The sequence below is a fragment of the Podarcis filfolensis genome (assembly GCF_964270895.1).
Source record: "Podarcis filfolensis genome assembly, chromosome: 14".
Taxonomy (NCBI): domain Eukaryota; kingdom Metazoa; phylum Chordata; class Lepidosauria; order Squamata; family Lacertidae; genus Podarcis; species Podarcis filfolensis.
Window position 1 is genome coordinate 21457955 of NC_139616.1, and position 27646 is coordinate 21485600.

The 27646-nt window shown below is 42.6% G+C and overlaps 1 protein-coding gene and 1 long non-coding RNA gene across 2 annotated transcripts in view; both read right to left on the reverse strand.

Annotated features, from left to right (window-relative positions):
* Window positions 1-27646, reverse strand: part of LOC310749837 — an 807599-nt gene that overhangs the window by 277656 nt on the left and 502297 nt on the right. The gene's annotated exons all lie outside the window — the stretch shown is intronic.
* ARRDC4 (arrestin domain containing 4) lies at window positions 577-23477 on the reverse strand. Its single transcript, XM_083586843.1, has 8 exons — window positions 23026-23477; window positions 16493-16562; window positions 13802-13949; window positions 8469-8571; window positions 7501-7757; window positions 5500-5662; window positions 4565-4719; window positions 577-4461 (listed from the first exon to the last, which is right to left on the reverse strand). The coding sequence occupies exons 1-8, from the start codon at window positions 23354-23356 to the stop codon at window positions 4405-4407; spliced, it is 1284 nt and encodes a 427-aa protein (XP_083442969.1). The 5' UTR covers window positions 23357-23477; the 3' UTR covers window positions 577-4404.

Sequence of the window (27646 nt, forward strand, 5' to 3'; positions counted from 1 at the left end):
ACAAATGCCGGCTCCCTTGGCCTGAAGCAAGATGAGCGCCGCACCCCAGTCACCTTTGACTGGACTTAACTGTCCAGGAGTCATTTACCTTTTACCTTACCTTAAAGGTCAAGAACAGCTTACCACTGCACTATGATCTACATATATAGCAACACCCTAGAGATCCCGGGCCCTAAGGAAGTTAGATTAGCCTCAACCAGAGCCAGGGCTTTTTCAATACTGGCTCCAGCCTGGTGGAACGCTCATGAGACCAGGGCCCTGCAGGATCTGATTTATTTCCACAGGGCCTGTAAGACAGAGTCATTCCGCCTGACCTTTGGCTTGGAGTCAATTTGATTCCCTCCCCCTCTTTCTTTTTTCCTTTCTTCTCCTGTGATGAGGCTGCATTTTAATGTTTTAATGTTGTATTTTAATCTTGTTTTTAAGTTGTATTCATTCAACTTGTTTTTATTATTGGTTGTTAGCCGCCCTGAGCCCAGCCTTGGCTGGGGAGGGCGGGGTATAAATAAAATTTATTATTATTATTATTATTAATAATAATAACAATTCCCCCCCAACACAATCAAGACAAACAGGTGCTTTTTATGCTTTTATTAAGAAACAGAACCCATAGGGTTCAAACTTTAATATAAAGTACAATCATTTTTCAGGGTGATTTTTTTTTTTTGCTTGGCTTTTAACCTGGTTTTACAGTAGCTGAGAAAACACAAAAACACAAACCCCTGCATTATTGAATTCATCATTATGCAACATACATTATTAAGGAGCAAATTCTGCCTTAAGTACTGGAGGCAGAGCTTTGCTTTTTCAGTTTCAAACCAGAGCCTTATAAAGATACAGCATGCTTCTGAAGACTCCCCCCGCCCCCGCTCACATACTACTTAAGGCCACAGTTACAGTTTATTTGCAAGTAACCCAGGAGTGATCCCAAGATTGAAAACAAAAGAGCAGCATTGTCATTCTTTGTACTGATGCATGCTCTTCTGCTGTATGACAAGAATGATACCAACAGCCAGCTCATATTTGTATTACAGTCAAGTCGTTGCAAGCACCTAATAACCATTGTTTTAGTCCTCCCAAGACATGCATGCTATACAGCCATGGTATTGCTATTCAAGTAATAAATAGGAGTTAAGAGACTTAATTTAGTTCTCATCAGATGAAATCCTGCATTTTTTTAAAAACAGGCATCCCATAAAAAAAGGCATCTGGGATACCACTCAGGATTGGATTTTAAGACAAATGTATTATTTTTTTTTTAAGAATAAGTTGCAATGCAATTTTGGTTCAAGCTTCTTTTTTTCTGATACATAAACACAGCAAATGGGCAAAGTGTCACATTCTCATCTCATCTGAACAAGCATAAAACATTAGGCATTTCTAGCTCCTCACGTCAGATAATTAATGAATAAATATGTCTAGAAGTCAGTTTTGCCAAACTGTTTCTCTAATATGCCCAAGTAATAGAACCCAGCAGGTTTGACACCAAGTGGTTGGGAACATCATAGCACAGGCTAAGCGACCCTAAAGTCCATTCCCCTTACTTCCTCACAATGCAAACTACTTGTTGATATTTTTGGGTTGGGTAGGATGCCAGCTGCTCTGCCTGGAAACAATGTTGTAACGATCTTTATCTCTAGTACTAGACAACTCAACTCTCACAAGAAGGATGTAAGCGCCTGGGGCACACCAGACCCCTACAAATGATTTGCAAAGTTGCCTTTCCAGAAACACTCCATCCACTGCAAACACTGGCATTTTGCTAGTATCAGATAAGCTTGAAAAGAGGAAGAAATTCACCTGGCTGAGGGGAGGGAAAGATAGACTCTAGAGAACTAACTGGCTGCTCCATGTGAAATATAGTTTGGCTTTAGCAGTCCCACCTCACTTTTTTGAGTAGCTAGTCATTTGCTGACTCGTAGCAAATAGTCCCTATATTGCACCATGGATTCTTCCTCCCTTCATGTTGTTTAAATTTCACCTCGTTTGGCAACTTGTAAGCAACAGTGCAACAGGCAGTAATAAGCACACACATATAAACTCTCAAGAGGCATTGCAACCAAGTCAGGAGAAATCTCTGCCACCTTTGGCTGCAATCCAGCCTCCATTCTGCTTACTAATGGCTGGTGAAGTAAGTAAGACTTTTATCCATTCCACAATAATGGGAGGGATCCACTCCATCTTCTTCTCAGTGTGCTCACATTAAGAATATAGGGTTTCACTGCCGTTTCTCTCCGTAATCAATCATTTTTGCTCCCTTCTCCTAATTCTCCCCTCCCCAATAGCTGTGCCTGACAAGCCTCCATCAAAATGAATTATATCAGCCTCCATGTACTTCTGGCCATCCCACAAACTGCTAACAGACCCCATCACTAGTATAAATATCCACTCAGCAAGAAAACACAAATATTAGAGGAAGTCAGTAATGCAGATTCCAGGGCCCTTAACACGTGTGTGTGTGTGTCTTTTAAAGTGTCAATGCTTATTATTCTGTTACGGTAAATTGTTTAGAAGTGGTGACCCCAATTAAATCAGGCCGCAGCTTAATTTTCATATACCTGTTAAAAACTATTTTTAAAGATGCAGAAGTCATCTTAGAGGCACTGTTTTTTTCCTTAATATGGTGACTGCTTCAAACTTATTTCTTGTTCATACAGGGTCATTAAGGTATGGTGCTTTGCAGTGTACAAGAGGTCAAGTCCCTGCCCAAGCAGGTTGCAATCCATAATTTGATAAAGGAGGCAGGAAGAGAAGAAGAGAAGTGAAGGTAGCAGGAAACAGGGAAATGTATATGCACTGTTGGGCATAGGCCCAAGGGGGCTATACCAAAGGCTTGATAGAAAAGGTGATCTGAAGGGAGAAGGCGGGGCGGCATCATACAGGTGCATGCACTATCATATAAAAGCCCCCCCTTAGAACTACTTCCTTTTTACTCATTGCAAACATAATAAATCCACAATTTAATGGACAATTTAGGTTTCTGCCAGCTGCAGTATATCTGCTTAAAAAGATAATGTACATACTATACAGGATTTCCTTCAATCTATGAGGCACCCCTAATATAAGACTTTATGCTTAGCAGCAATATTCACTATTCTAAATGACCTGAGGAACAACTCAAGTTATATTGCACCATAGTAAAGACACAGCCCAATTCTGAAGAAAGCAAAGAACAATTCCCTGATAAGTGAGCCAGATTGCTGTACATAAACACGTGCACTGATAATGGTTCTCATGTTGCTTTTAAGGAGAACTGCCATACTAAATAATGATTCTCCAAGAACCTCTCTCCCAACCTCCAAAATTCATAGAGAAATGACTATCAAACTGGAAATTTAACAGGGGCAGATCCAACTGCAGAATTACGCTTTTTGGTCTCGGCTCTCATATCCAAAACAGAGGTAGATTTTTGTAAAAAAAGGCTTTTAAACACAGTAATTCATTATTGGAAATCATAGCTACTCCTTTCTTCATTCTTTATAGACACTCCTGCAGAGTGCTAAAGCATCCTACCTATAATTGCTCTAGTGGCAGTGGCTCAAGTTGCTGAATTTAAGGACTGGTGTAGTATTTGGCTGCCCTTGCCAGATTTTGTCCCATTGGTAAAGATGCGGGGGGGGGGGGGGAACAGTTCTGGAGAGTTGTAGAAAAATTAACTGTATTTCCCTTAACAAAACAAAACAAAAACTTGAAGTGCAGCAACAAAACTCCAGCTTCATCACTGAAATAAATGTCTGCCATTCGTAATTATAAAGAGCTGGCACCTTCATAACTCTTGTTATATATTAATATTCCCTATAAAGAAATATGCATTTTAAGACCACTACTTGATAGGTGTCCATCTGACATTTCTTTCTTTCTTTAAATTAATACATTCTTATTTTTGATGCTGAGTACAGTCAGGACCTCAGATTTTCTTGCTTGGGTACTGAAATTGTCAAGCAGAAGCCCTTGTAAACTAAAGGAGTGCTTTTTAGAAGCGTACTCTTATTTTTATGTCCCTTCTCAGGATAATTTAGTCATGCAGATAAAACAACTATATCTCCTCAGTGCAGCCTTTTTGTTATGTGGTTTGGCTGCTCTTGAAAATATCCTCAGCATGATTTTTGCACTATATGCACCAGTTTCTAAATTTTCTCTCTTCTTAGTTATTTTTCAGTTGCTCCAGGTAAGATAGGGGCCACTTTCCTGGTAATCTGACCTCATGGTTTCTTCTTTGCCAGCTAAACAACAAGACTTTCTTCCATCTCTTGCCTCTCCTCAAAGAGGCAAGGTGTAGTCCATCTTAATGTTTCAGTTGCCTTGATACCTTAAAGCAATAATTTGCTTTAAAAAAACTTTTAGGCTGTAGAAAACAAAATAAAGATATTCCATCTGATCAAGATGCAGCTTTCTCAATCATCCTTAAGCCATTATTGAAACTGGCTGTCTGTCTTCTACCTCAGTAGGATGTGGGTCAATCTGCAGAGAAAATAAATACACTTTACTGCTTGGGATTCTGAAGTTAATATAAACTTTTTTTGGTAGATTTAGACAGAAGTTGCACTCAGGGATCTTGATTTACCTCTGAATAGAGAGGTGGGGGCTGAAACCGGAACTCCTGAATGTAGGCCAACATAGGGCAGCATAGTTCTTCATTGCAGTCAATTAGTTGTGGATAAGCAGTAACATGTCTTGAGAACTCTTCCTCTGACACGATATCAGCATAATTGGGCGGTGCTAGCAAAAGAAAATATTTTTTAAAACATACATTAGCTACTACTTCCATGGTTCTCTTCTGCAGATGAATCTTCTCCTAAGCCCCACTCTATGATGGCTGATGACCAACAACACAAATGAGATTTTAGTGTAAATAATGAATCACTTAAGAAGCACTGGAATTTGAACACATGTATTACTTTCTGTTTCACCAATATACTTGCGACAAACCAGAGGGATTTCATGATTTATTATTACTTAATGTACTTGTATTTCTTCCTTTCCCAGCATGGCATTTTCTTCTCATAGTCACCTGACAAAACATCAGCTAGCCCAAGGCAGGAATGGGGAACCTATGTCCTTCTAGTTGCTACTGGACTGAAACTCTCACCATCCCTGATAATTGGCCTTGCTGGCTGGGGCTGATGGGAGTTGGGAGTCCAGCAACATCTGGAGGGCCACATGTTTTACCATCACTGGTTATGTTGACAAAAAACCTCCCCAGTTCAAGCCCAACAGACAATTTAATACAGTGGAGGCACCGGGGGGGGGGGGGATGGAGGCCCCCCCCCAAAGGGTAAAGTATGTTTCTAGGTGGGTTAAAAGAATAAATAAGCACTTGCATGTCCCCCTGCCCTGCCTCTGGTACTATCTGTGACTTTTTACATTGGCTCTATTCACTTCATGAGAGATTCACAATTTATTTTTGCAATGTATATAGCAGCTCCTGCTACTGCAAGAAAAACAACAACAACCCAGCAAGAATAATACAAACACCAATCTCATAACCCAAAATTGTACCTTCTGGATGTTCTGGCATTGATAGTGCCAACCAGCTCATATCCATGTTGAATTGGCTGGCAAGGCTAGAGTTTCTGCTGGAAAATGCAGTACATGGAATTGTGCCAATCACTAGAGGCAGCTCAAGCATCAACTTTTTAGCACCAGGAATATGAATGTACACCTGTGATGAGAGAGACACAATTTCACAGAATCTGTCAGAGAGGAGCCAAACCTAGCACTACAAATGTATCCAAAGGCAAGATCAGAAATTTTCCATAAACCCAACAATTTTGGATTAGGGTTGCACCAATCCTGCAAATGACAAAACTACAACCTGCCCCATCCTAGTCCCACGTAGTTTTAGAAGAAATTCACAGATTTTTTTTAAAAAAGGGAGGGGTTAATGTTGTTTACAAGTTAAAAAAACACCACAAGGTGGTTATAGATCTTCATATGTATGAGGTGGCCTGAGGATTGCCTGTCTTCACTCCAGTTGTTTTAAAAAGCTTCTTTCAAGCACCTAGACTAGCAGCTAGGCAGCGCACAGGGCTTCTTGAAGGGGTCACACACCGTCTGAAGGAGCAGCTTTGCAACTTGGGGTACTTCTGCATCCTTTGCTGACACTTGAGGCTCAGGTGGCTGGTGGCTCAGCTGCGTCTCTATCTGGAATAGCCTAACTGCTATTGTCTATGCTGGTAACCTCTAGGTAAGATATTTGCACTGCATGATACATAGGGCTGCTTCTGAAGATGGTTTGGAAACTTCAGCTAGTGCAGAATACAGTGGCCAGGTTGCTCACAGGGGCAAGAGAGTTTGAGCATATTACACTGATCCTGGCCAGACTGCACTGGCTGCCAGTTAGTTTCTGGATCCAATTCAAAGTGTTGGTTTTGACCTACAAAGCCTTAAATGACTCAGCAACTCCTCAAGGACCACCACTCTCCATATGGACCTACTTGGACCCTGAGATCATCATGTGAGGCCCTTCTTTGGGTGCCTCTTCCATGAGAGGTCTGGAGGGTGACAACATGAGATTAGGCCTTTTCTGCAGTGGCTCCCCATTTGCAGAAAACTCTTCCCAGGGAAGTTCACCTGGCACCTTCATCATACACCTTTAGATGCCAGATGAAAACGTTCCTCTTAAACCAGGTCTTTGGCTGATTTACAACTGATGCCTTTTTAAAAGTATTGTTGGGGGGCTGGGGTTGTTTTTGTTCTTATTTTTATTATGCGTTTTGTGTTTTGCATACAGGCAATCACTGTTTTGCACTTGTTCAAAGCACGCCCTACTGTGCATACATGCATCCCCCCAACCCGGAAGTTGCCAGAATAGGAGTGGGGGTGAAACAGCCTTACGTGTGCTCTGCTGATACCTACAGGGTCAGGAACGCAATCCCCAAGCAAAACAGCTGTTGCCTGTAGTACTTTTATTGTGAACCACCCTGAGATCTATGCATGTAGGGCGGTATGCAAATTTAACAAATCATGATGACAATAATAAAATATCTAGAAAAGAGGGAGGCAGCCCTCAGGCCACCTCATACCTATGGAGAGCTACAATATCTCTACAAATCCAGCCATGTGCAGCTTCTGAAACGGACTCCTGATCTGATCTGCACTTTGGTTTGGGTGGATGAGATCAGATGTGTTCACTCTGGAAACTACGCTTGCAGGATTCTTCCTTTATCCCTATTTGGGGGTAAAGCACATATAATTGTGCTGTCATTCATATACATCTACCCTCAGGAATTTGGCTTTGTTTCATACTTTCAACATTACCTTCCAGCCATTTTAACACCATCTCAGCCACTTCAGTTGTGGACTCCTAACCCCTTAAAATTCTAGCAGCTAAATGTTACCCTACTGCTTTTGGACATACAGAAAAATTCAAACTCTCTGAAGGAGCAAGCAATGCTTAGGAAGATTTAGTAAAAAATAAGTATGCCTGAATTTAAGTCTGTTTAGTTACATTAACACAGTCTTCAAACCTTAAATTAAACGGTGAAAAGCCACACTTACAGCTAAGGAATATTCAACTCTGATAATACAGCAGTCAAGGATAGAAGGGGTGACAGGTGGAATTTTCAAAGTTTTCCCATTCCAGGTATCTGTGCTCCCAGAAGCAACATGGTTTCCTCGCACATTGGCGACCATCTGCCGAAAAGTTTTCGTTTTCCCGCTAGCCAGATAAGTCTGTGTTTGGAAAATAGCAGCCTTTGGAACAATTAAGCGAGAGGAACAATTCTCAATTTCTGCATAAATTGGTATTGCTTCACCTAAAAAGAACGAAAGAAAGAATTTCACAAAGAATGAATTAATTACCAAACATTATGATGTACTTGAGTGACAAAGAACTTCATTCATTACATGATGCAAATTATTTTTCTTCCTTCTGTTGCGAGTTTATAATGTTTAGAAAAAAACCGTTTAGTGGGTACTTCCTATGTTTATTGTGGCAACAAGCACCATGAATAGTCCTACATTTGTATACACATCTGCAATGATTTTAATAATCATTTATTTGGCTTTCTGCTTAACCTTTTCCCTCTTAAAGCGACAAAACCTGAGGCTTTTTAGATATGGCATTGATGTTATGGGGAAAACATGGCATTCCAACACTAGTATAGAAGCAGAAGGACACCTGCAGAGGAGAACAAGAGGGTTGGGGAGGGGAGGTCCTTAGCTGTTCCTCTGCCCACCAATTCTACTCTGTGAATGCCCTCATCCCAGACCATCTAAACCACTCTTTTCTAACTCTGGCTCAGAAAACAGCAGAACAGGGTGAGAGCTGCAGAGTGGAGATATTTTTTTGAAGAAAACCAGTTGATGTGGAAATGCTTGAGCCCTTCCATCCCACTTGTCAACCCTCCCAAGAAAATTCCACCCTCAATAGAAATTTGGGATAATAGGATCTTGACAGAGGGGTGGGACTTGGTATTTATCAACCTAATATCCAGTTTCAGTCTTATTGAAGAAGATACACTTGCCATTACAATAGCCTTTCCTCTCTATTTTGGCACTGAGGGAAACTGGACCAGAAGTGAAAAACCAGCATCCAATCATCTTCTCCTGGCTTCGTCTTACAGGGCTCTATAAAAAAGAATAAAAAATCATTAAAAGAATAGTGGTTTCGAACCCACAGGTATCAGCAATTCACCTGTGCTTGACTCACCAATTAAGAGTTTGTTTATTTACAGGCATTTATAGCTTGTCCTTTACCCATGTTGTCTCTGAGCAAGCTACATACAGCTCAATATAATTAAACCAATATAACATATTCAACCCACAAAAGTCTGTGCAGAAATGTGCACCTTGAGATAAGTGAGGTAAGTTAAGACGAGACCCACAGTGGCATTAGCTTTGGTAGTAGCCATCACATGGCAAGGGAGGCAAAGCAGGTAGCTCTACCCATGTGGCACACCGCAATCCACTTTAACAGGTTACTGCTCCATATGAGGCAAACAGGATTTGCATTCTCTCAGACAGCTCCAAAGTGAGTGTAATTCTTTTTGGAGAAGACATGTCCCCTTCCCATTTTTATTCCACATGGCATCTCTGCATATACACACTTTTGACAATCACTGCAGTCTCATTGCTCTCTGCTGCAGTAACTAGGCATCCCAGGTTAGCAATTCAAATTTACTATCCAGATGTTCATATCAATTGCTATTATTTAAATGACATTAGTGGCCACATGTGCAAAGTACTAAGTCACTGTGTAATACTACTCTCTTGTTGTTATAATTGATCCTAAATATTTATTTGTTTGGGGCAACACAATGTACGAGTGATCCACTGAGACCATGCATATGTAAGATTTCTTTACTCAGCAGGAAAAGACAGAGGTGTGAAGCAGAGGCAGCAATTACACGGGCAGAATATGCATCTCCCTCCATTCTCTATGGTGGGAAGGGATAAAGCTTCTGCCAACCCTCAACAGCATATTATTTTATTTTAATGGGATGACATGCTTTCCTCCATCTAAATGGACCCAAATGAGAAAATGCATAAAGAAGTCTCTGTAGACAGTGGTTAATTTTGAAACGGAAGGTTACTGAATCCCTCAGTAATTGATTTAGAACTCAAGCCTACAAAGAATCATATGGCACACAACCAGTCCAGTTTACACAATTTTATGAACTACTACCTTATGCTATGCTGCAAAATGCAAGTTCATTTTTGTTCACATTCTTACAAATATTAGAATGGGGTGGTCAAAAGGGACAGCAGTCAATTAATACTTTATAGACAGAAAAATGACCCTACTTGAAAGTTAACCAAAGTCATGCGACTTTTTATTGTTTCAGTGTTACCAGATTTATCAAGCAGGAACAAATATGGGAAGCAGTCATAAATATGGTAAACACACAACAAAGAGATGACTGCATTAATTTCAAATACTCTAGCATCCTTATATGTGAGTGGATTTTGTGTTTTGTGTTACCATAAGTGGGTTTGTGCATGTGATTTCCTAAGGTACACCTAATGGGAAGCTGCTCTGGAAAAAAACCCTGCCTGCAAAACTCTTTTCTCAATGCCCAGAGGCTGTTGCCAACAAGAGGAGGCACACTGGTGCTTTGGCCAAAGAGGATATTGTTTCAGTGAGCAGTCTCAACTGGTTTATATTACCATTTCATAATAATGCATGGAAGTTCAAATGTTAGTTTAGACTTGAGAAACAAAACCAAACAAACTGCACAACCTATTCAGCTGGGTAAAGCAGTTACAGTATTTGGCAAGTTATGTTACAGGGCTGAATTAACTACGCATCAGAAAATAAGTGTGACTAACATTTTTAATTAACATTGAAGTAATGAAAATATGCAGCCAACAAGGTTAGGAGAGTTACTTGAGGTAATATTAACATCACCTGTGCTAAGCCCTACTAGGCTAACTTAAGAAAACTAACATGAAAGTTCAAGCAAACTGAAGGCATCCTACACAAAAGAGAGAATGACCAGAGACACAATGCAGTGAACTGCATTTGCTACAGTGAACTGTACTTGCTATAGACTTAACAGCAACAGCAGGAGGTTGAGCTACAGCTCCACTGGCTTTCATCTACCTCTCTCTGGGCCATTTCGAACTACTGTACCAGAACAGCAGTACATATTTTACAGACAAAACGAGTGCATAATTATTGTGTAACAGGAGTGAATTTTAAGAAGCACAAAGCCAAGCAAATGTCACAGATTCAGAAAGAACCTCATGGGTATTTTAGTTCAAGCCACTCCCCCACCACTCAAACTTGTGAGTGACCTTCCATAAAAAACGATTCCCTTAGCAATCTGTTCCTTTGCATGGCTTCTGTTATCAGATCTTCCTTAATGCTAACCCAAGTCTGTCTTTCCTGCTGGTCTGACATTTCATAAGTTGTAAAAACTCATTTCACTAAAATAAGTTATTACACTGAATAAAGTTGAAGGGTACAGAACTGGCTCATACTCTATTAAGTCATTTGGGTGGGGGGGAGGGGGAGGGACAGGTAGAATTTCTAGTCAATATTATGCAGAGGGGGGTCAGGATCCAAATAACATGACAGTTAGTTCTACATGTCCAAGGAGGTTTTTGGACCTGTGTTTCTCAAAGAGCAGCTCCCTGCTGGAAGGCAAGCTAATTTTGAAAGAGAAAAGCATTACAGGAGTAGTTTGTGGTATGACACATTGATTAGGAACATCAGGCTCCTAGCCAAACTCACTGGAACAACCAAGCCTTGAGGACGTTGAAAACTGACCTTTGGGTCCCTTGGACCAGACATTCATGTAAAAATATACACACTTCTGGAAACAAGGTTATACTCAACCTACTTTATACATAAAAATAACACACTGGATTTTGGTTCAGCCACCCACTGAAGTGTGAAGAACAAAATTCAAAATTGGATCCATATATCATTTAAGCGATACTAAATGCCATGAACAATTGTAGGCTTTTCATTTATATATTACCTGGTAACTACTGACAACTAGGAAATTTTTTCCAGAATGACTCAGTAATTTCCAAGTGTGATTGCAACCCTTTAAAAACTCTCCCCACCCTCTCTCTGTGGGTGTGTGTATGTGTGGGTGTGCATGCACAGAGAGTGGATCTCTTAGTTCAGTGCTGATCAATTGCACGTCAACCATCAAGTCAATACCTTTTCTTCAGAAGCTTTCTGCTTTGTATTGCAAAGAGCCCTGTAAATGTTATTTATTTTGTGCCAATTGAAGGCTACTGGACTGAGAATCAGTGGATCCTCTGTGCTCTGTTTTTCAAATTTTCAGGTACTTTTATATATAAATAGATGGTGGTACCTCGGGTTAAGAACTTAATATGTTCTGGAGGTCCGTTCTTAACCTGAAACTGTTCTTGACCTGAGGTACCACTTTAGCTAATGGGGTCTCCCGCTGCCACCATACGATTTCTGTTCTCATCCTGAAGCAAAATTCTTAACCCAAGGTACTATTTCTGGGTTAGCGGAGTCTGTAACCTGAAGCGTCTGTAACCCGAGGTACCACTGTAATATATATATATTTGTAAACAAACAAACATTTTCCTTGCTCTCAGACCGAATCATAGGTAAGGGTGTAAGGTGAACTCTTTGCTGCAGAAGCTGAAGTTGTTTTAAGGGAAAACAGACTGAAAACTGCTTTTGTATGGAGTTTGAAAGCTATGCCAAATGAAATGGTTATTTGGTGAGTAAGGCACTTTAGTAACACTTGAATGCTTCACATATTCTGGCTGAGCAAGTTCTCATGTAAGCATTAGCAAAGGCTTGTTCAAATAAAAGGTGCAGGGAGGAAAGAGAAGAGAGCTGGGCAGGCAGGTATATATACACTGATGGTACAGTGGCAGATATGGCGTATCAAAAAATACAGAGACAATGCTATTCACCTTTAAATATTGCATAGTTTCTAATCATTGAACCTGATTTGTATTCAGCAAGAATGTTATACTTTATTATAAGGGGTGGGGAACATGTGACCCTCCAACTACAACTCCCATCATTCCTGGTTATTGGTCCATTCTGGCTGAGGGTGATGGTAGTTGGAACCTAACAATGCCTTGAGAGTCACAAGTTCTCCACCTCTCCTTTACACAATGGGCAAATAATACATCCAGTCCTAACCATCAATCTAACAAGAAGCAAAAGCTGCAGGGGAAAAACAATGCTGAATACCAAGAGCACAGAATACTTGCTACATTAGCATCATGATGAAAAGTTAAAATGGTTCCAGCATTTCCTGAGCAGCAGAAATCACAGAATCAGATTTAAGCAAGCAGTTATTAGATCTTAGGTCCCATAATAAGAAGGGAAGATCTCATTTTATGTTTAGATGGAATGGGAATTTAGCCCACTTCCATTCTGTTACTTTAGACTGATCGTATATTCTGTAATAATTCCACTGATCATGAGAGGTCCAATGCTTTAAATGTGAGTAAATCCATAACATTAATAACAGAAGATCTGAGACAGCTACATCTATACACGTAATGCTGAAAAAAGAAATGCAAAATGGAAGGCTGTATAGGATGAAAACCAGAACTTAAATCACAGTCTAGAAATCATAAATATTCACTATAATGCCTTTTCTATCATTCCCTCTATGTCTGATATTCTGGCTGCAAATACTATTGCTAGCATAGCCACAACAGCACTACTATCCCACAAGCAGCTGGAAAATTTGCAGAAGTATGAAACAACTTTAGGGGGGAAAACCCCCAGGAGGGTATGGGAAAAACCCAAAACTGCCCAATGAGGAGTGAGTGTGCTCTGTGGAATGTTGACCAGCTGGGGACCACCTGTGCCAAAATATACTTCTACACGTTATTTTTGTGATGACCAATGGTTCTAACAAATACATATGAGTGACTGGCTGGCTGTTGAGGAAACAGAAAACCAGGGGGTGGGGGGGTGGGATGGAACGGAGTGGCTGGAATCCGGAACAGCCGTACTGTACTCCACACTACAATATTTTTTATTCTAGTCCCACTTATAGCCTAGTATTACTGAGAGAGTGTCAGTCGTTTCAGCCATGTAAATGTAGCTACTCTGATATAAAGTACTTTAGGCTTTGTGTTATTGTTATTAATGCATGTCAATCCTGCCCCAACTTTTGGCAGAAACAGCTGTGCCAGCAGGGATGTAATCAATGGTATTAAACAGCAACAAAAAACTGTTGGCAATCCATGCAGCCTAAAGGCTATCTATTTATAGAGGAAGCTTAGAAGGGAGCTTACATGCATTTGAAAAGTCAGCAAAGTTACAGACCAAAATATCACAGACCTGGTTATAGCCGAGGGTTAATAGCACGTATAGCACAGCTAAATCTGCTCTTACCAGTAGAACGGGTGAATTGACATCTATGTGGCTGATAACCTGGAACTCTCTCTTCACAGTTTGATCAGGGACCATTGGCCTTTCCAGGGTTGCTTTCACACAGTACTGAATATTGCCATATTTGCCAGTGAAAGAGGTTGCTAAAGGTCTGGACACAAAACAAAACAAAATACCCATTTACAAGTTTGGCACCTTTCTCAGAGGTAGACTTAACAAATGCATGGTCAACCACCTTCTTGCTAGAATGCCCATGGCATGAGCAACATAAACCAAGCAGGTATGCTTAAGAGAAGCTAGGGCATGACAAAACAGTTTTAAGATCGACTGTATGCATTATATGGGCCTGTGAATGAGCAAAACTATGCCAAGCAGCATTTCAGCTTCCTGCACATCTTAGGCGTCATCAAAATACTTTGTAACAGGGTTGGCATTACCACCTATTTGACCAACAGGTGGATAAAAAAATAATCAATGAACACAAGATTGCTATTGTTTGGGTGGCAGTTTACTTGTATCATTTCCCTATAGGTTCATTTGTTTGCAAACACAGGAGAGGACTGTTTGCCTCCTAGCTAGGTAGTCAGGGGGCAGAGACAAGAATTGCAGAAAACTTCCCCTGACAACCTGCTGTAACTGAAGGTTTCTTTAAGCAGTAACACAAACAGCCATTGATGGAAACATCATTGTTTTAATTGCATTATTTTGGGTAACTTTGTACGTCAAGTCTGGTGTACAGGACAACAGCCAACAAAATAAATCCTGTTTAGTCCAGCTGTTGCATCCCATCCCCATTTCCTATGTGCTAGATGCATCCATGTGCTAGAGGAAAAAGCAGGGAAACTGCTTTAGAAGTATAGTCTCCCAATGTTATTTAAATCACCTTTCATTCAGGATTCTGAATTGCATAAGGTGTCTACATGCCTAGACTCTCAATACACAGCCAAGGACATAATGGGTGGTTCAGGGCCAGCAAGTGTGTCCCTGTTCTCATCATGTGAACAAGTAAATATCTGAATATGGCTTAACTACTCAGCGAATCATTCACATTTCTACAGAACTAATCTAACATTGCCAGAAGTCAATTTATTAAAAGTTGTAAATACTGGTAAAAGTTAATTTCATTGTACCACTATAATAATTTTGTAATTAGAATATACATCAAACCATTTGACAATGGGCAGATCAATTCTAAGTGGGATGGTGGGTGGAAAGCGAAGGGATGAATCACCCAACTCCAAAGCCTTGCATGCTTGTGCCAGTCAGTGTAGTAGATGTCTGCCTGTCTATACCATAGCTGTCAACCTTCCCTTTTTTTGTGGGAATTTCCCTTATTCCAGCACCTGCTGATCCCTTATTTTTGAGGCTGCTGATCCCTTATTTTCAAATCTGAAAGTTGACAGCTATGGTCTCTACATGCATGCACACACACACACACACACACACACACACTTTTCTTCTGTTTTGCCCATTTTATGAAACATTCCTTCTAAACCAAGGAGGGGAGGAATTAAGTGGGTGAGTACAATTCTCCTGGAGAATTAAAAGGGTGGTTGATCCAGCCTCTGCCCCACCCCAGAATGTCCTGTTTCAGGGCCTCACCTGGTAACACACTACCAGTGATAATTTACACTTGTGGCGTTTTTCCACTGGCCTCTGAGGCAGATACGCACTGCCACCTTCCTAGGATGCCAGAGAGGGGTCTTTGACACATCTTAATTCTCCCAGCCAGCAGATCTAGGAGTTAGCTTTACTCTGTAGTTACCTTTCTTCTAAGAAGTTATCTCTTTAAAACACACTTGACCATTATTTGATTGGTCTGTTGATCAACTGTTTTTTGACTGGTCATCTGTTCAACCATACTTTTTTGGCTTCATGATTGTGATGAAAGGCACAGGTGTTGCCTGCTGAAGGCATGGGATAAAGAAGCTCCTGCTACCAGGGAGAAAAATATCTACAGGAATAACCCTCTCTCTCCCTAGGTCATCCACCATCTTACTATCCACATTTTTCTGTCCCCTCTCCTTATAAAGAGAACACATTTCTCTTTAAGCCCTAGCCCAGGGATGGAGACTTGAGCCCTCCAGATGTTGTTGGACTCCTATCAGCCCCAGCCAGCATGGCTAAAGATCAGGGGTGACTGAAACTGGAATCCAACAGCATCTGGAGGGCCAAAGGCTACCCAATTCCAATACAAACAGTATTTACAGTTTCACAAAACTCTATATCAATTCTATTCAACTGCTTCAGCTTTACCAACTGCAAAAATTAAGCTGCTTACATTGACCTGCTGCCTTCTCATATCCTCCTCCATCACAATTTGTTTCAGCTCGTGAGCGCAAGATAAACAGTACTGCAAGAGGCACATTTGTATCTTATGTTGCATTTTACCTCTGCCCCATCCCAACTGCTTGCATCAGGTCATCCTGCTTGATTCATTTAACAGAAAAGGGGCAGGAGAGTACTAAAGCCTAAATTCTAACTCCCAAGGCTCTACAGTTCTCAACTACTGGTGAATAAGGCACTTTCTTTAAACTCTAAACAAGATACAAACCAAACAAAATCAATATATGGACAGAATTTGGATCACAAAGTATAATCTATATATATATTTCTGTTATTTCTGAAGTGTCCCTAGATAGTTTTCAAGAAAACAATAAAAACCAATATGTCAAATTATGCTACATCACTTACTGCTGGGGGAGTTGAAAGCTGAAAGGATATTCATGTTTTCCGGCTTCTAACAGGATTAAGCCCTCATCACCTACAGGGAAAAGAAGACATGTGGTTGGCTTTTTCCTCCCACTTTTCGAAAAAATTATAGATCATAATGATTTTGAAAACACAAACTGCAGAATTAAGGCAATCTATTACTTAGGGGACGCGGGTGGTGCTGTGGATCCAAACCACAGAGCCTAGGGCTTGCTGAATGGAAGGTCAGTGGTTCAAATCCCTGTGTCGGGGTGAGCTCCCGTTGCTCAGCTCCTGCCAACCTAGCTCCTGCCAACCTAGCAGTTCGAAAGCACATCAAAGTGCAAGTAGATAAATAGGTACCGCTCTGGCGGGAAGGTAAACGGTGTTTCCGTGCGCTGCTTTGGTTTCGCCAGAAGCGGCTTTGTCATGCTGGTCACATAACCTGGAAGCTGTACACCAGCTCCCTCGGCCAGTAAAGCAAGATGAGTGCCAAGACCCCAGAGTCATCTGCAACTCGACCTAACGGTCAGGGGTCCCTTTACCTTTGCTTATTACTTAGGTGCCACTTTGAAGAGGACTCCTATTGTGCTTCATCTATGACCAAGAGCTACTGCAGAATTTGCTAAAGGATGCAAAATGGCTTGGGTTAGGATTCACTTTCTTGCATCCCACTGTCTCCCCTTATACAAGCAATACAAACACTTGATTACCAGAAGCAAATGTGATATGTGGGTGCATGCTACAAGCAGCGCTCTCTCTTGTGAATCACATTTGAAACTATTGCCTGTCTCCAACCTAAGAAATATATGGAAATAATGCTTTTGTTAATAAGTGAACAGCTAAATAACTTTGTAATTGAATAAAGTAAGAAGAAAGGACAGAGAAGATAGTGTTTACTGCTGTCATGAAAAATAAAAATTTAGTGTTTATGAGGTACACATATTTACAAAGTGTAAGTAAGAGCCATTGTAATGTAGCATTTAAACTTAAGAATCATGTTCAATATTAAGTGTTGTCACACTCACACCACTAACTGCACAAAACTGAACAGTGTGAATGAATTCCTACTACACCACACTGTCCAGCCTATTGTATTGCACCAATACAACAACATCATGGTTTGTCATGCTGTCTGGGTGCAATGCTCCCACATTACAATTCTATGCATGTCAACAAAGGAAGCTGCCTTTACTGAGTCAGATCATTAGTCTATCTAACTCAGTATTACTAGACAGGATCTGAAACCATGTTCACTGGCTAGGCCTGTTGCTACAGCAGAAACTTGCACGTGTTGTGTAACAGCCTGTGGAAGAGCCAGGGTTACAGAATAGTGCAACAGTTTGCTGCAGTTTGGTCTCAAATTCTTGTCAGATTCCCACTTCCTCACTGGTGGGGAAGGCCAGTCTTTTAAAACTTGTGAAAGAAATCCAGTGGATTTCACAAAAGTAATTTTAGCATGATGCACTTCTTCGATTGCCTTCCCAACTGCAGTGCCATCACAGGAAGTACCTAAACAAGAAAGGCCCTTTGTAGTCTTTTTGAACTAAAGCAATCAGTATAAGCCCAAGGTAGGCTGTGCACAGCACAGCAGCGTACCTGTCCGTTGAAGAATCTTAATGACCACACTAAAAACCAACAAGACATGTAATTAACTGTTCCACACAGAGGAAATTGATTTCAAATTGCTTCAAGAAACAACCGGAAGATTCGTCTGAACCTTCCTCTGAATCAATGGTGAACAACGTAACTAAAGGATGTACATCACATGTGCCCAGCCAAGCACTTCCTCTTCCCACATACTTTAAGAATCTGTCCTTTGACTGGTATGATAAGGTGTTGCCCAAAGTAGCTTTGTGCTGAGAGCAAGTTGATCAACTCTTGTGACTGATCTAGACATTTAGGCACAATTACTTCTGCCCTTTGATTACAGCTAGTAGAATCAACACTATTCTACTTAAACAGAGATGGATTTGCTTGGAAGCAGTTTTGTAGAGTGAACTGGCAAGAAATTCAAGCGACTGAGCAGGATGATACTTCAAGGAACATCATAACCACCACCAGAATGTTCTCTAAAGGCTCAAACAGTTCTTGGGCATGCCCAAGTACTTAAGTGGGGCTAGCCCTCAGTACTCATGCTCCCAAAACTCCAGCACAGGCCGGTAAACAGAGAACCGGATTTGTACGACTGAGGTTCAAGTCTCAGCTCTATCTCAGCTTCATTGTGTGAAGAATCTAACCAATCCACTCAGTCTCAACGTCATATCATGTTCAGAGGAACCAGTACAATAAAATCTCAATTCATGTAGGGTTTCCATTCCATAGCTCAAAGCTGCCTGCTGGAAGGGGAGGAGCCCCCCCCCCCCAAATACTTCCCTGCATATCCACTGCCAGAGGAAAAAGAAACTTGTCTCAGCTGGGACTGAGCTGGTGTGCGAAAGTCCAACCACTAGGCTAACATAGCATGCAGTGAGATCAGCTGCTGCGAAGTTTATTCAATTGTGGACTGATCTGGGACTCTCCTGAAGTCTTGCTAATTCACTTGGGTGGCAAGGACATAGGCCTCCTGTTCATCAGGCAGCATTGGCCTGTGGTTAGGCATGTCTGGTTTGATACTCTGCCAAGGTTGGTGTGGTACTGTCAGGGGAACCCCAGGGGCATTAATAGGACCTGGAAGGTTAACCTGGAAATCAGGCTGAAATAGATGATCTTGGGGTGTGGGGTCATTCACAGTGGCGGAGTGTGTTCTCATGGTGCCTAGGGAGTGCACACACCGTGGGGACGCAAGAGGGCAAATGGAGCCCGTCATGTGCCAGCCCAGACCTTGCTGCCGAAGCGACACCAGTCCTGAGCTGTACATGGCCCTGCGTCACTTTGATCACCCATTTGCCTAGGCAGGGTGGTTTGTCTTATTAGCTGCAGGTTCAGTTTATTCCTGCACCCAAGGTTCAGTTTACTCCTGCACCTATAGGGGTTTCCCTCTGCAGATAATCATCTGGTTTGTTGCATTTAAGCTTAATAAAGTGGTCTTTACTTCAGCCAAACCAACTTTGTCTGATTCCTTATTCAGTCAATGGGTTGCAAATGAATCTGGGTGGTTTCAAAAGAAATGAAAAGTAATCAAGGTTAGGAATACGAGCAGCTGCCTCATACCAAGTCAAACCAATGGTCTATCTAGCTTAGTATTGTCTACACTGACTGGCAGCAGCTCTCTAGGGTTTTGGGTTCTTTCTCAGGTCTGCCTGGAGAGTGAACCTGGGATCTTCTACATGTAAAGCAAATGCTCTACCACTTAGTAATTGCCCTTCCTCCCACTGAGTTCAAGCAGTTTGTTTCAAGGTCAAGCAGTCTGGTTTCAGGAATCCCCCTCTCAGATTGTATTAGCAGTTATCACCACACACAGCAAAAACTTTAAAGCACTTTGCATAATTAAAAGTCTTATTAATATAATGGGGAAAGTACTGTCATCTGTGGTGGTTTCCACTACCCATGAATGATATTAAATAGATAGATTTTTAATCTATGGATAATTTTTTCTTCTTGATTTAATTTTGACTCTTTCTTACATCATCAGCATGATTGTGAATGTTGCCTACCAGCCAAGTATGGCAACCCACCAAGACTTAATAAATCTCCTCTCCCTTTGTTTTTTGCTGGCTACACAACACCAGGGGGGTGGGGCGGGTAAAAAAAGGTGCACTATGTGCATCTGGGTGGATCACAAACTGCACAGGCCTATTTTTCATATTGCTTTGAAATGAGAAAGGAAATATGCTGAGATACTGTACTGAACTGTTTTTATCTAGAAGCAGAACACCAATTACTACAACATTTTTTCTTAAGTGTCCGAGGTGGATGAAGAAAATTCTTTCTTCGATCTTCTGCAGTAATTTAACACCAAGCTACTGTAAACTTCACAGCTGCAGGGAAACGTGTCCAACCCTAGCTCTAACAGAAAGAATTGCCACTAGGAACACAGCCTAAAAGTAGAAGTCATCCATAACCAAACCCTTGTGAGTAGTCCCTTGCTAACTTCCTTCACACCTGTGCCAGCAAGTCATACTCTTGCCCTTGGCCTGTCTATCTCCCTATTCCAAACAACTATGTAGTTTTTCAGTGTGGAGGAGGAAACCAATTATTAAAAACATCTTCTCAAGTGTTATTTCACATGATGGCCCAGAACTAAAAATGCCAACTTCTTTCTGGCATAGTTCAGGTGCTTTTAAGAGCTGAGTAACAGACTGAGATTCAACAGGTGAAGTTTCTCATACACAAATATTCATATTGAGGCGTTTTGTCTGATGGAATCCTTTTCTGTTATTGGCTAATATATGTAGATATAAAAAGAATGACACTGAGCAATATCTCTCCATGAGCAGAACAGATTTCCTACACATTGAAGGAAACCCTCAAATGGAAATTTGTATAGTAAAGTGCAAGGGCTGGGTTTACTTTTTGGTTTTACAGCAATACTCAATATTTCAAACACTACTTTAACATTAGGATCAGATGAAAGATGTCTAGCCATTGTGTTTTAGATCATGCCATATGAAATTTTGTGTGCACATGTTTGTTTCTGTTCCAAATGGCTCAGTCACTGTCACCTTCTGGAGGGAAGTGAAAACTTTACTTCAAAAGGGACTTCGAAGTAAATACTGGCCAACTGGTTTTATTGCCACTGCTGCATGATTATGTTTTATAATGTTGTCATTATTTTAAATCTTGTTTTATCATTGTTAGTGATGTTAGGGGACCTTTTGACAGAAAGGAAAGGCATGTAAATTATTTAAATAAACATACAACTCTCTCAGCCTACCCTATAATCTGCACCTAAGTCCCCTTCCCTCTTAACTCCGCATCTTCCTCCCAACTGCAGCCTTAATACAGGGTGCCCCTATAATTCATCCCCAAGTACACAAACCTCAGCCACTGGTCTTTACTCATTCAGTTTATTTTCGCAGGCCTTTTACATCTGTCTCAGCTCTAGATTTCTTTTTAACTTTGCCACTTTTAGATTTTGCTGCTCTCGTATGTATGCTTCACTGTTGATCTGCTTTATCGTTTTTTTAAAAAAAGTTTTAGTTCCGGTTGTAAGTCATTCTGAGAATTTGAGTGGCATGGTTTTACTGGATATTTCTGCTTCAAGTCACTATTAAATTGATTTTATGCTGCTGTATTTATGCTGGCTTGTGTGTGAATGAGCTGATAATTGTTGTTTAAAATTGGTTATGATTTTTTGCTTATATTTTTTAATTTTTAAAAAATTGATAAACCACTCAAGTTTAGAAACTTATAAACTATCACGCAATCCTCCTTCCTGGCCTAATGGTCTGACTTTGCATAGTGCAGCTTCCTGTGTTCTTATAAAGGAGAGGAGCTATACCTCAACAATGCTGCATCTGCTTTGCATGCAGAACATTCCAAATTAAATCCCTGTCATCTCTATTTAGGGTTGGCAAACACCTTTGCCAGTAAGCTTGGAATAATAACACAAGAGCCCTCTTGCATCTGATCAAAGGTCCATCTAGTCCAGCATATTGTTTTCTGCAGTGGCCAATCAGATGCTTCTATGAAACCCACAAGGAGGGTGTGAGCGCAACAGCTGTATAATGAAGGTGCATGGCACACTTCCTTGGCGAGGGATCTCCCACAACTTAGGGGCTGCCACAGATAATGTTCCCTCTCCAAGTTTCTGAGGGCAGAGGAACAACCCTCTGCTGATCTTGGTAACCAAGAGAGTTGGGAAAAATACTTAAGTTTTACATAAGTGCACGCAGTGAAATTGATGAGTAATGCTTCACTCAGTACTCATGGTTTTTAAAAAAGCTACCACTTGCAGTCCCCAACCTCATCCCAACCCCTCCTACACTGTGTGACCCCTGGTTTCATTTACATATATTTATACCCCACCTTTCCTCCAAGCAGCTCAAAGTGGCACACACAGTTCTCCCCCTTGCACCCCATCTTTTCCTCCCAACCCTGTGAGGTAGATTAGTTAGGCTGCAAGAGCAACTTGCCCAAGTTCACCCACTGAGCTTCATGACCAAGAGGGGATTTGAACCTGAACCTTCCCTCACACCGCACTGGCTCCCTTATGTAAACTTCACACAAACCGCTTAGGGATGCGAGAAATTTATCAGGACACAAATGCCTTAAAACAAAAACAATAACAAACAACAACTTGCAGTGAGCGCGCTATTAACAATGCCAACATTATTAATATTCTGATCAAAATCAGACAATAGATCTGTTCCATAGGAGGCAAACCCCTAGGGGCCGACATCACTCCCCCCCCCCATAATCTATTTGAGGGGGCTGCCCCCCAGGTTGATGGGCATTACCATTCAAATGCTGCTCTGATCGGTTATGTGGGGCGGGGCTTACCTGCCCACCCCAACATATTATTCAGGTTGGCACCCCTGATACGTTGTTCTCTCCCTTCTGGCCCCCTCCAAGCGACCTCTCGCAGCCCAAGACCCCGACCAAGCCAAGCCTCCCTTCCCCACGCCATGGTCCACTTCCTGCCTCCTTCTCACCTGCCGGGCACGGGTCCTGCCCGAGCAGGTGCTGCCGGACGTCCAAGTAGGGCACCTCCGCCTCCAGCCGGGCCCCCGGGCCCCCTCCTGCTGCCGCTGAGGGAGAAGCGGCGGCGGCGGCCACAGCGGCGGCTCCCTCGCCCCAAGCGGCTCTGGCGCGCCCGGTGGCCTCGAGGCGGAGGGCGCGGAGGGGCAGCGGCGCCGCCGCCTCCAGCACCACCCGCCCGGACACGGTCTCGCCGCCGCTGTAGCCGCCCGCCGCCGCTTCCGACAGAGACAAGGCCAGCTGCGCCTTCACCACAGACGACGACGACGACTCCTCGGCCGCCATGACGCGCCTCAGGCCCCCCTGCCCGGACGACGACGACGGACACCGCCGGCGCCGGCGCCTCAACCCTCTGAGGGGGAAGGCAGACGAGGAAGGAGCGGGGAGTTTCGCCTCAGCCTCCCTCCACAGGCCCTCTCGCCTGATTGGCTAAGCCCGTGACAGCCCCTGGCGTCAAGCGGCGTGATCGGGGCGCCGCGGCCAACCGCCAGGCAGGCCTCGGCACGTGGACAGCGCCGCCATTGGAGACGCCGCGGCAGACCTGGGAGCCCCGGCCAATCAGAGAAGGGAAGGAGCCATGTGCACGGGCTGCGTGGGTAAACACAGGCAGGCAGGCAGGGAAAAGGGGAAGGGCCTGAGAGTGAGGTGATTCTTTCTCTGGTGGAAACTCCCTAGGATTTCCTTTCAGGGTTCCGGTGTATACAGCGGGATTCCCAGAAGCACTTGGGTGGCCGCGGGGTGCGCAGGGTTTTCATTTCGTTTTCACTTTTAGTTTGTATACCGCCTTTCTGCGTTGCTGTACGCGAGGGGGTTGGCAAGCATGAGAAAGAGGGGAATATGCCGCAGAAATCAATCATCTAACAATCGCATCCAATGAAAACAACTCATAACAACAACAAAAAAGACTTTTAAATGAACAAATTATATCAAATAATGTTCAATAATTCATTAGCATATGATAGTACACAATAAAATAAACTCTCAACATACCAGCCGAGAAACAGGAATTTATTCTCAACGGTTTACAATGTAATCATTACTAGACTACAATAATTAAAAATAACAGCAAGTCGCAATACATAAAAGTAAAAAGATTTAGTTGAGCAACAGAGTCACATAACTTCTAAATTTATTATTGCTATTATTATTACTTGTGGACTCCTCCTATCCCAGCTGCTTCTGCTGCTCTTAAAGCCATGGCCTGGGAGAGGCCATTGCTCTGCTGGAATTGACTGATGGTGGGGTGCCCTTTCTCACGTTTCCTTGCTGAGGAAGCTGGCAGGACGCTGAGGCAGCTTTAGCTGTTAAAGTGAGACGCAGGGGTGTACCTAAGGGTTGGTGCAGGCCCAGGGGAATGGGCGTAGCCAAGGGGGGCAGGGAGGGGCAGCTGCCCCCAATAAATAAAAATAAATAGCAAACTGAAGTTCTGCCCCCTCTAACAAAAGACCTGCCCCCCCAAAAAATCCTGGCTATGCCCATGCCCAGAGGGGTACAAAAACTGCTGCTCTCCACTTGGGCTTGGTGTGATTAGGAGCTTGCCTGGCCCGCCTCCCCCTGTACTCCCTGGGCTGCTTCTCTGCTGCTCTGGGCACTGGCTCCTCTGGGTGCCTTGGCGGAGCTACTTGCCAAGGGTTCAAGGGATGGGAGGAGAGCTCTGATACAACTCCTTGGCAAGAGCAAAAGGTAGCCTAGGTATGCTTCTGGTGAGAAAAAGTAGTAAGGTAAAGGTAAAGGTAAAGGGACCCCTGACCAGTCGTGGCCGACTCTGGGGTTGCGGTGCTCCTCTCACTTTATTGGCCGAGGGAGCCGGCATCCAGCTTCCGGGTCATGTGGCCAGCATGACTAAGCCGCTTCTGGCGAACCAGAGCAGCACACGGAAACACCGTTTACCTTCCCACCGGAGCGGTACCTATTTATCTACTTGCACTTTGACGTGCTTTTGAACTGCTAGGTTGGCAGGAGCAGGGACCGAGCAACGGGAGCTCACCCCGTCGTGGGGATTTGAACCGCCGACCTTTTGATTGGCAAGTCCTAGGCTTTGTGGTTTAACCCACAGCGCCACCCACGTCCCATAGTAGTAAGAGTTACGGCTAATTGTATGTCCATGCCTCTTCTCCAACGCTAGACTAAATGGGCCACTGGCCTGATCCAGCAGGCTGTTATTAAGCACTACAGCTCCTTCCATAGTGAACAGCCATTTGGGACCCAAGAAATTGCCTTATGCTAAATCAGACCATTGGTCCATCTGGTTCAGGATTGCCTCTGTGGAGCAGTTGATGAGAATTGGAAGTGGCGAGAGCGCTGTGGCATTCAAGCACTTTCTAAGGGCTGCCCATCATTCTAAAACAATTAATAATGATAATAATAGCAATAATGTGCTTGACTGCTAACCTCTGACAACAGCCCTGGCCTGAGGCAGACCATTCTGTGACATACTTCTGCCTCTTGAAATGATTTCTTTTTGGAAAGCTTGTTGTGGAGTAGTGAAGAATAATAAAGCAGAGGGAACTTAGGAGAATTTGGGACCTGAGGCAATAATGATGATGATGATGAAATGATGCCCACCCCCATGGGAAAAACAGAACAAAATGTCTGTTTCTCAGTGTTCGGACTACAACTCCCATCACCATGCTAGCTGGGGCTGATTGGAGTTGTAGTTCAAAGTATCTGGAAAGCACCAAGTTGGGGAAGTCGGACCTAAATAATTGACTCTGAATGAGAATCTGCTGCCTGCAGCAGACTCTCCTGCCATGTGTAATGATAGGGTTGGCCCCGGAATGTATGATTTGTCATAGAAGAAGGTGGGAATCTTGTCTGAGCAGCTTTTACGTTTCATTTCAAAATAGGTTGTTGTTCTTCTTGGGGGGATATGGAAAAATGAACTAGAGAAGGGGATAGTGCTTACTGAGTCGATAAAACCATGTAGTTGCACAGTGTTGGAAAGGTGAGATCTTTTACAGGGCTGGTAAAATATATTACCGTGCACTGCTATAGGTTTATTATTAACTTGTACTTATCTGTGCTTATATGCTTTTCTGCACGTACAGTTCCAAGAGCTCTCAAATCTCTCTCTCTCTTTTTAAAGAAAGCAATTTAACACCCCTTCTGCAGTTGTACTGGCTGGCTGGCCGCCCCCAAGGAAAAGTGTATGTATTTCCTTTTGGTCCAAGTGCACTCAAGGAGGTTCATAACATAAGCTGAAACAATATCTAATATGAATTATTATTGCTGCTATTGTTATTAATCAGACAATATAGAGTAAAATGGGAACAGAAGAAAAACCGCACAACATATAGCAGACACATAAACAGAGGCAATTTGTTGAGCTCAGATTCTGACCTAGATGGACTATAAGGCAGCTTTTAATGTCCCTTAGCAGTTTTGTTCATCAAGGCTTTTTTATGGTAAGTTCCTGATTTAAGGCTTCTTGGGAGGGTATATGTCCTTAAAGGTGCACTAGACATCCATTAAATCACATAGACCTAAATCAATTAGTGCATGGACTATGGAAACAATGTGAGGCTCAATTCTCACCCCCATTTCATAAGAAGAAAGAAAAAGGCTAAATAATAAAGTTTAATGCAACAGAATTCTTCCTGAAATTTCTCTAGATTCAAAAAGATGTTTGATCTGGAAACTCTGAATAAGGGAAACAATTTCCTCCTGAGTCCTGTTATGGAATCATAGAGTTGGAAGGGATACCAAGGGTCATCTAGTCCAACCCCCTGCAATGCAGGAATCAAGGGCTTGGTAGAAGTAACATGTGATTCTACAGCTAGAGTTGCTGCACCTGTGAGCTGAAGGTTTGACCCCAGGGCCAACACTAGCTGGAGTGATGGATGGTAAGCCAATTAACCGAGGGAGATAAAATGAAGATATTGGGTCTCTGTTTCCTTCTGCAACTTCCTCTTGCTTGAAGTTTGTCTCTTCATGAAGTCCTTGTCCAGACCATCAAAGTTCTGCAGACATATAACACTGGGGGAAAAGGGGGGGGGGGACTGAACTACTACAGTGGAGTCAACTGCATTATGCAAAGCACATTTAAGCAAAAGTTACTCAGAGTGAACAAAAGTAGGACTGCGGTTAAGGGGGAAGGGTTGTTCAGCATGAGCAAACTAAAAAACCATTCTAGGTCGATGGTGGTCTTTCATATTTTGCTACCACCAACTGACTTCGATGTTCTGCAGCCAGAAGTCAGCAAAAATGTAGCTTATGCAGGTAAGCTCCTGCAGGCTGCCACAAGACCCTTTACTAAGGGACAGGCTTGTTCACAATGCAATGCTGTTAAGCAGTGCAGTGCCAGAAAATAGAATGCTTAGGGGAGAATAACATATTTTAATGCACACTCTCTGTGTGTCTCTGTCTGTCTCTCTCTTCTATCCACACACACACTGCATGTGGAAATTGAGCATATCACAGAGAAATGTTGCATATGGGCCTTACTCCAAGTCTTCTGAACAGCTCAGTTGGCTAGAGCATGGGGCTGATAATGCCATGGGGACATTTTCGGTCCCTGTATGGGACAGCAGCATATTCCTGCATTGCAGGAGTTTGGGTTAGATGATCCTCAGGGCC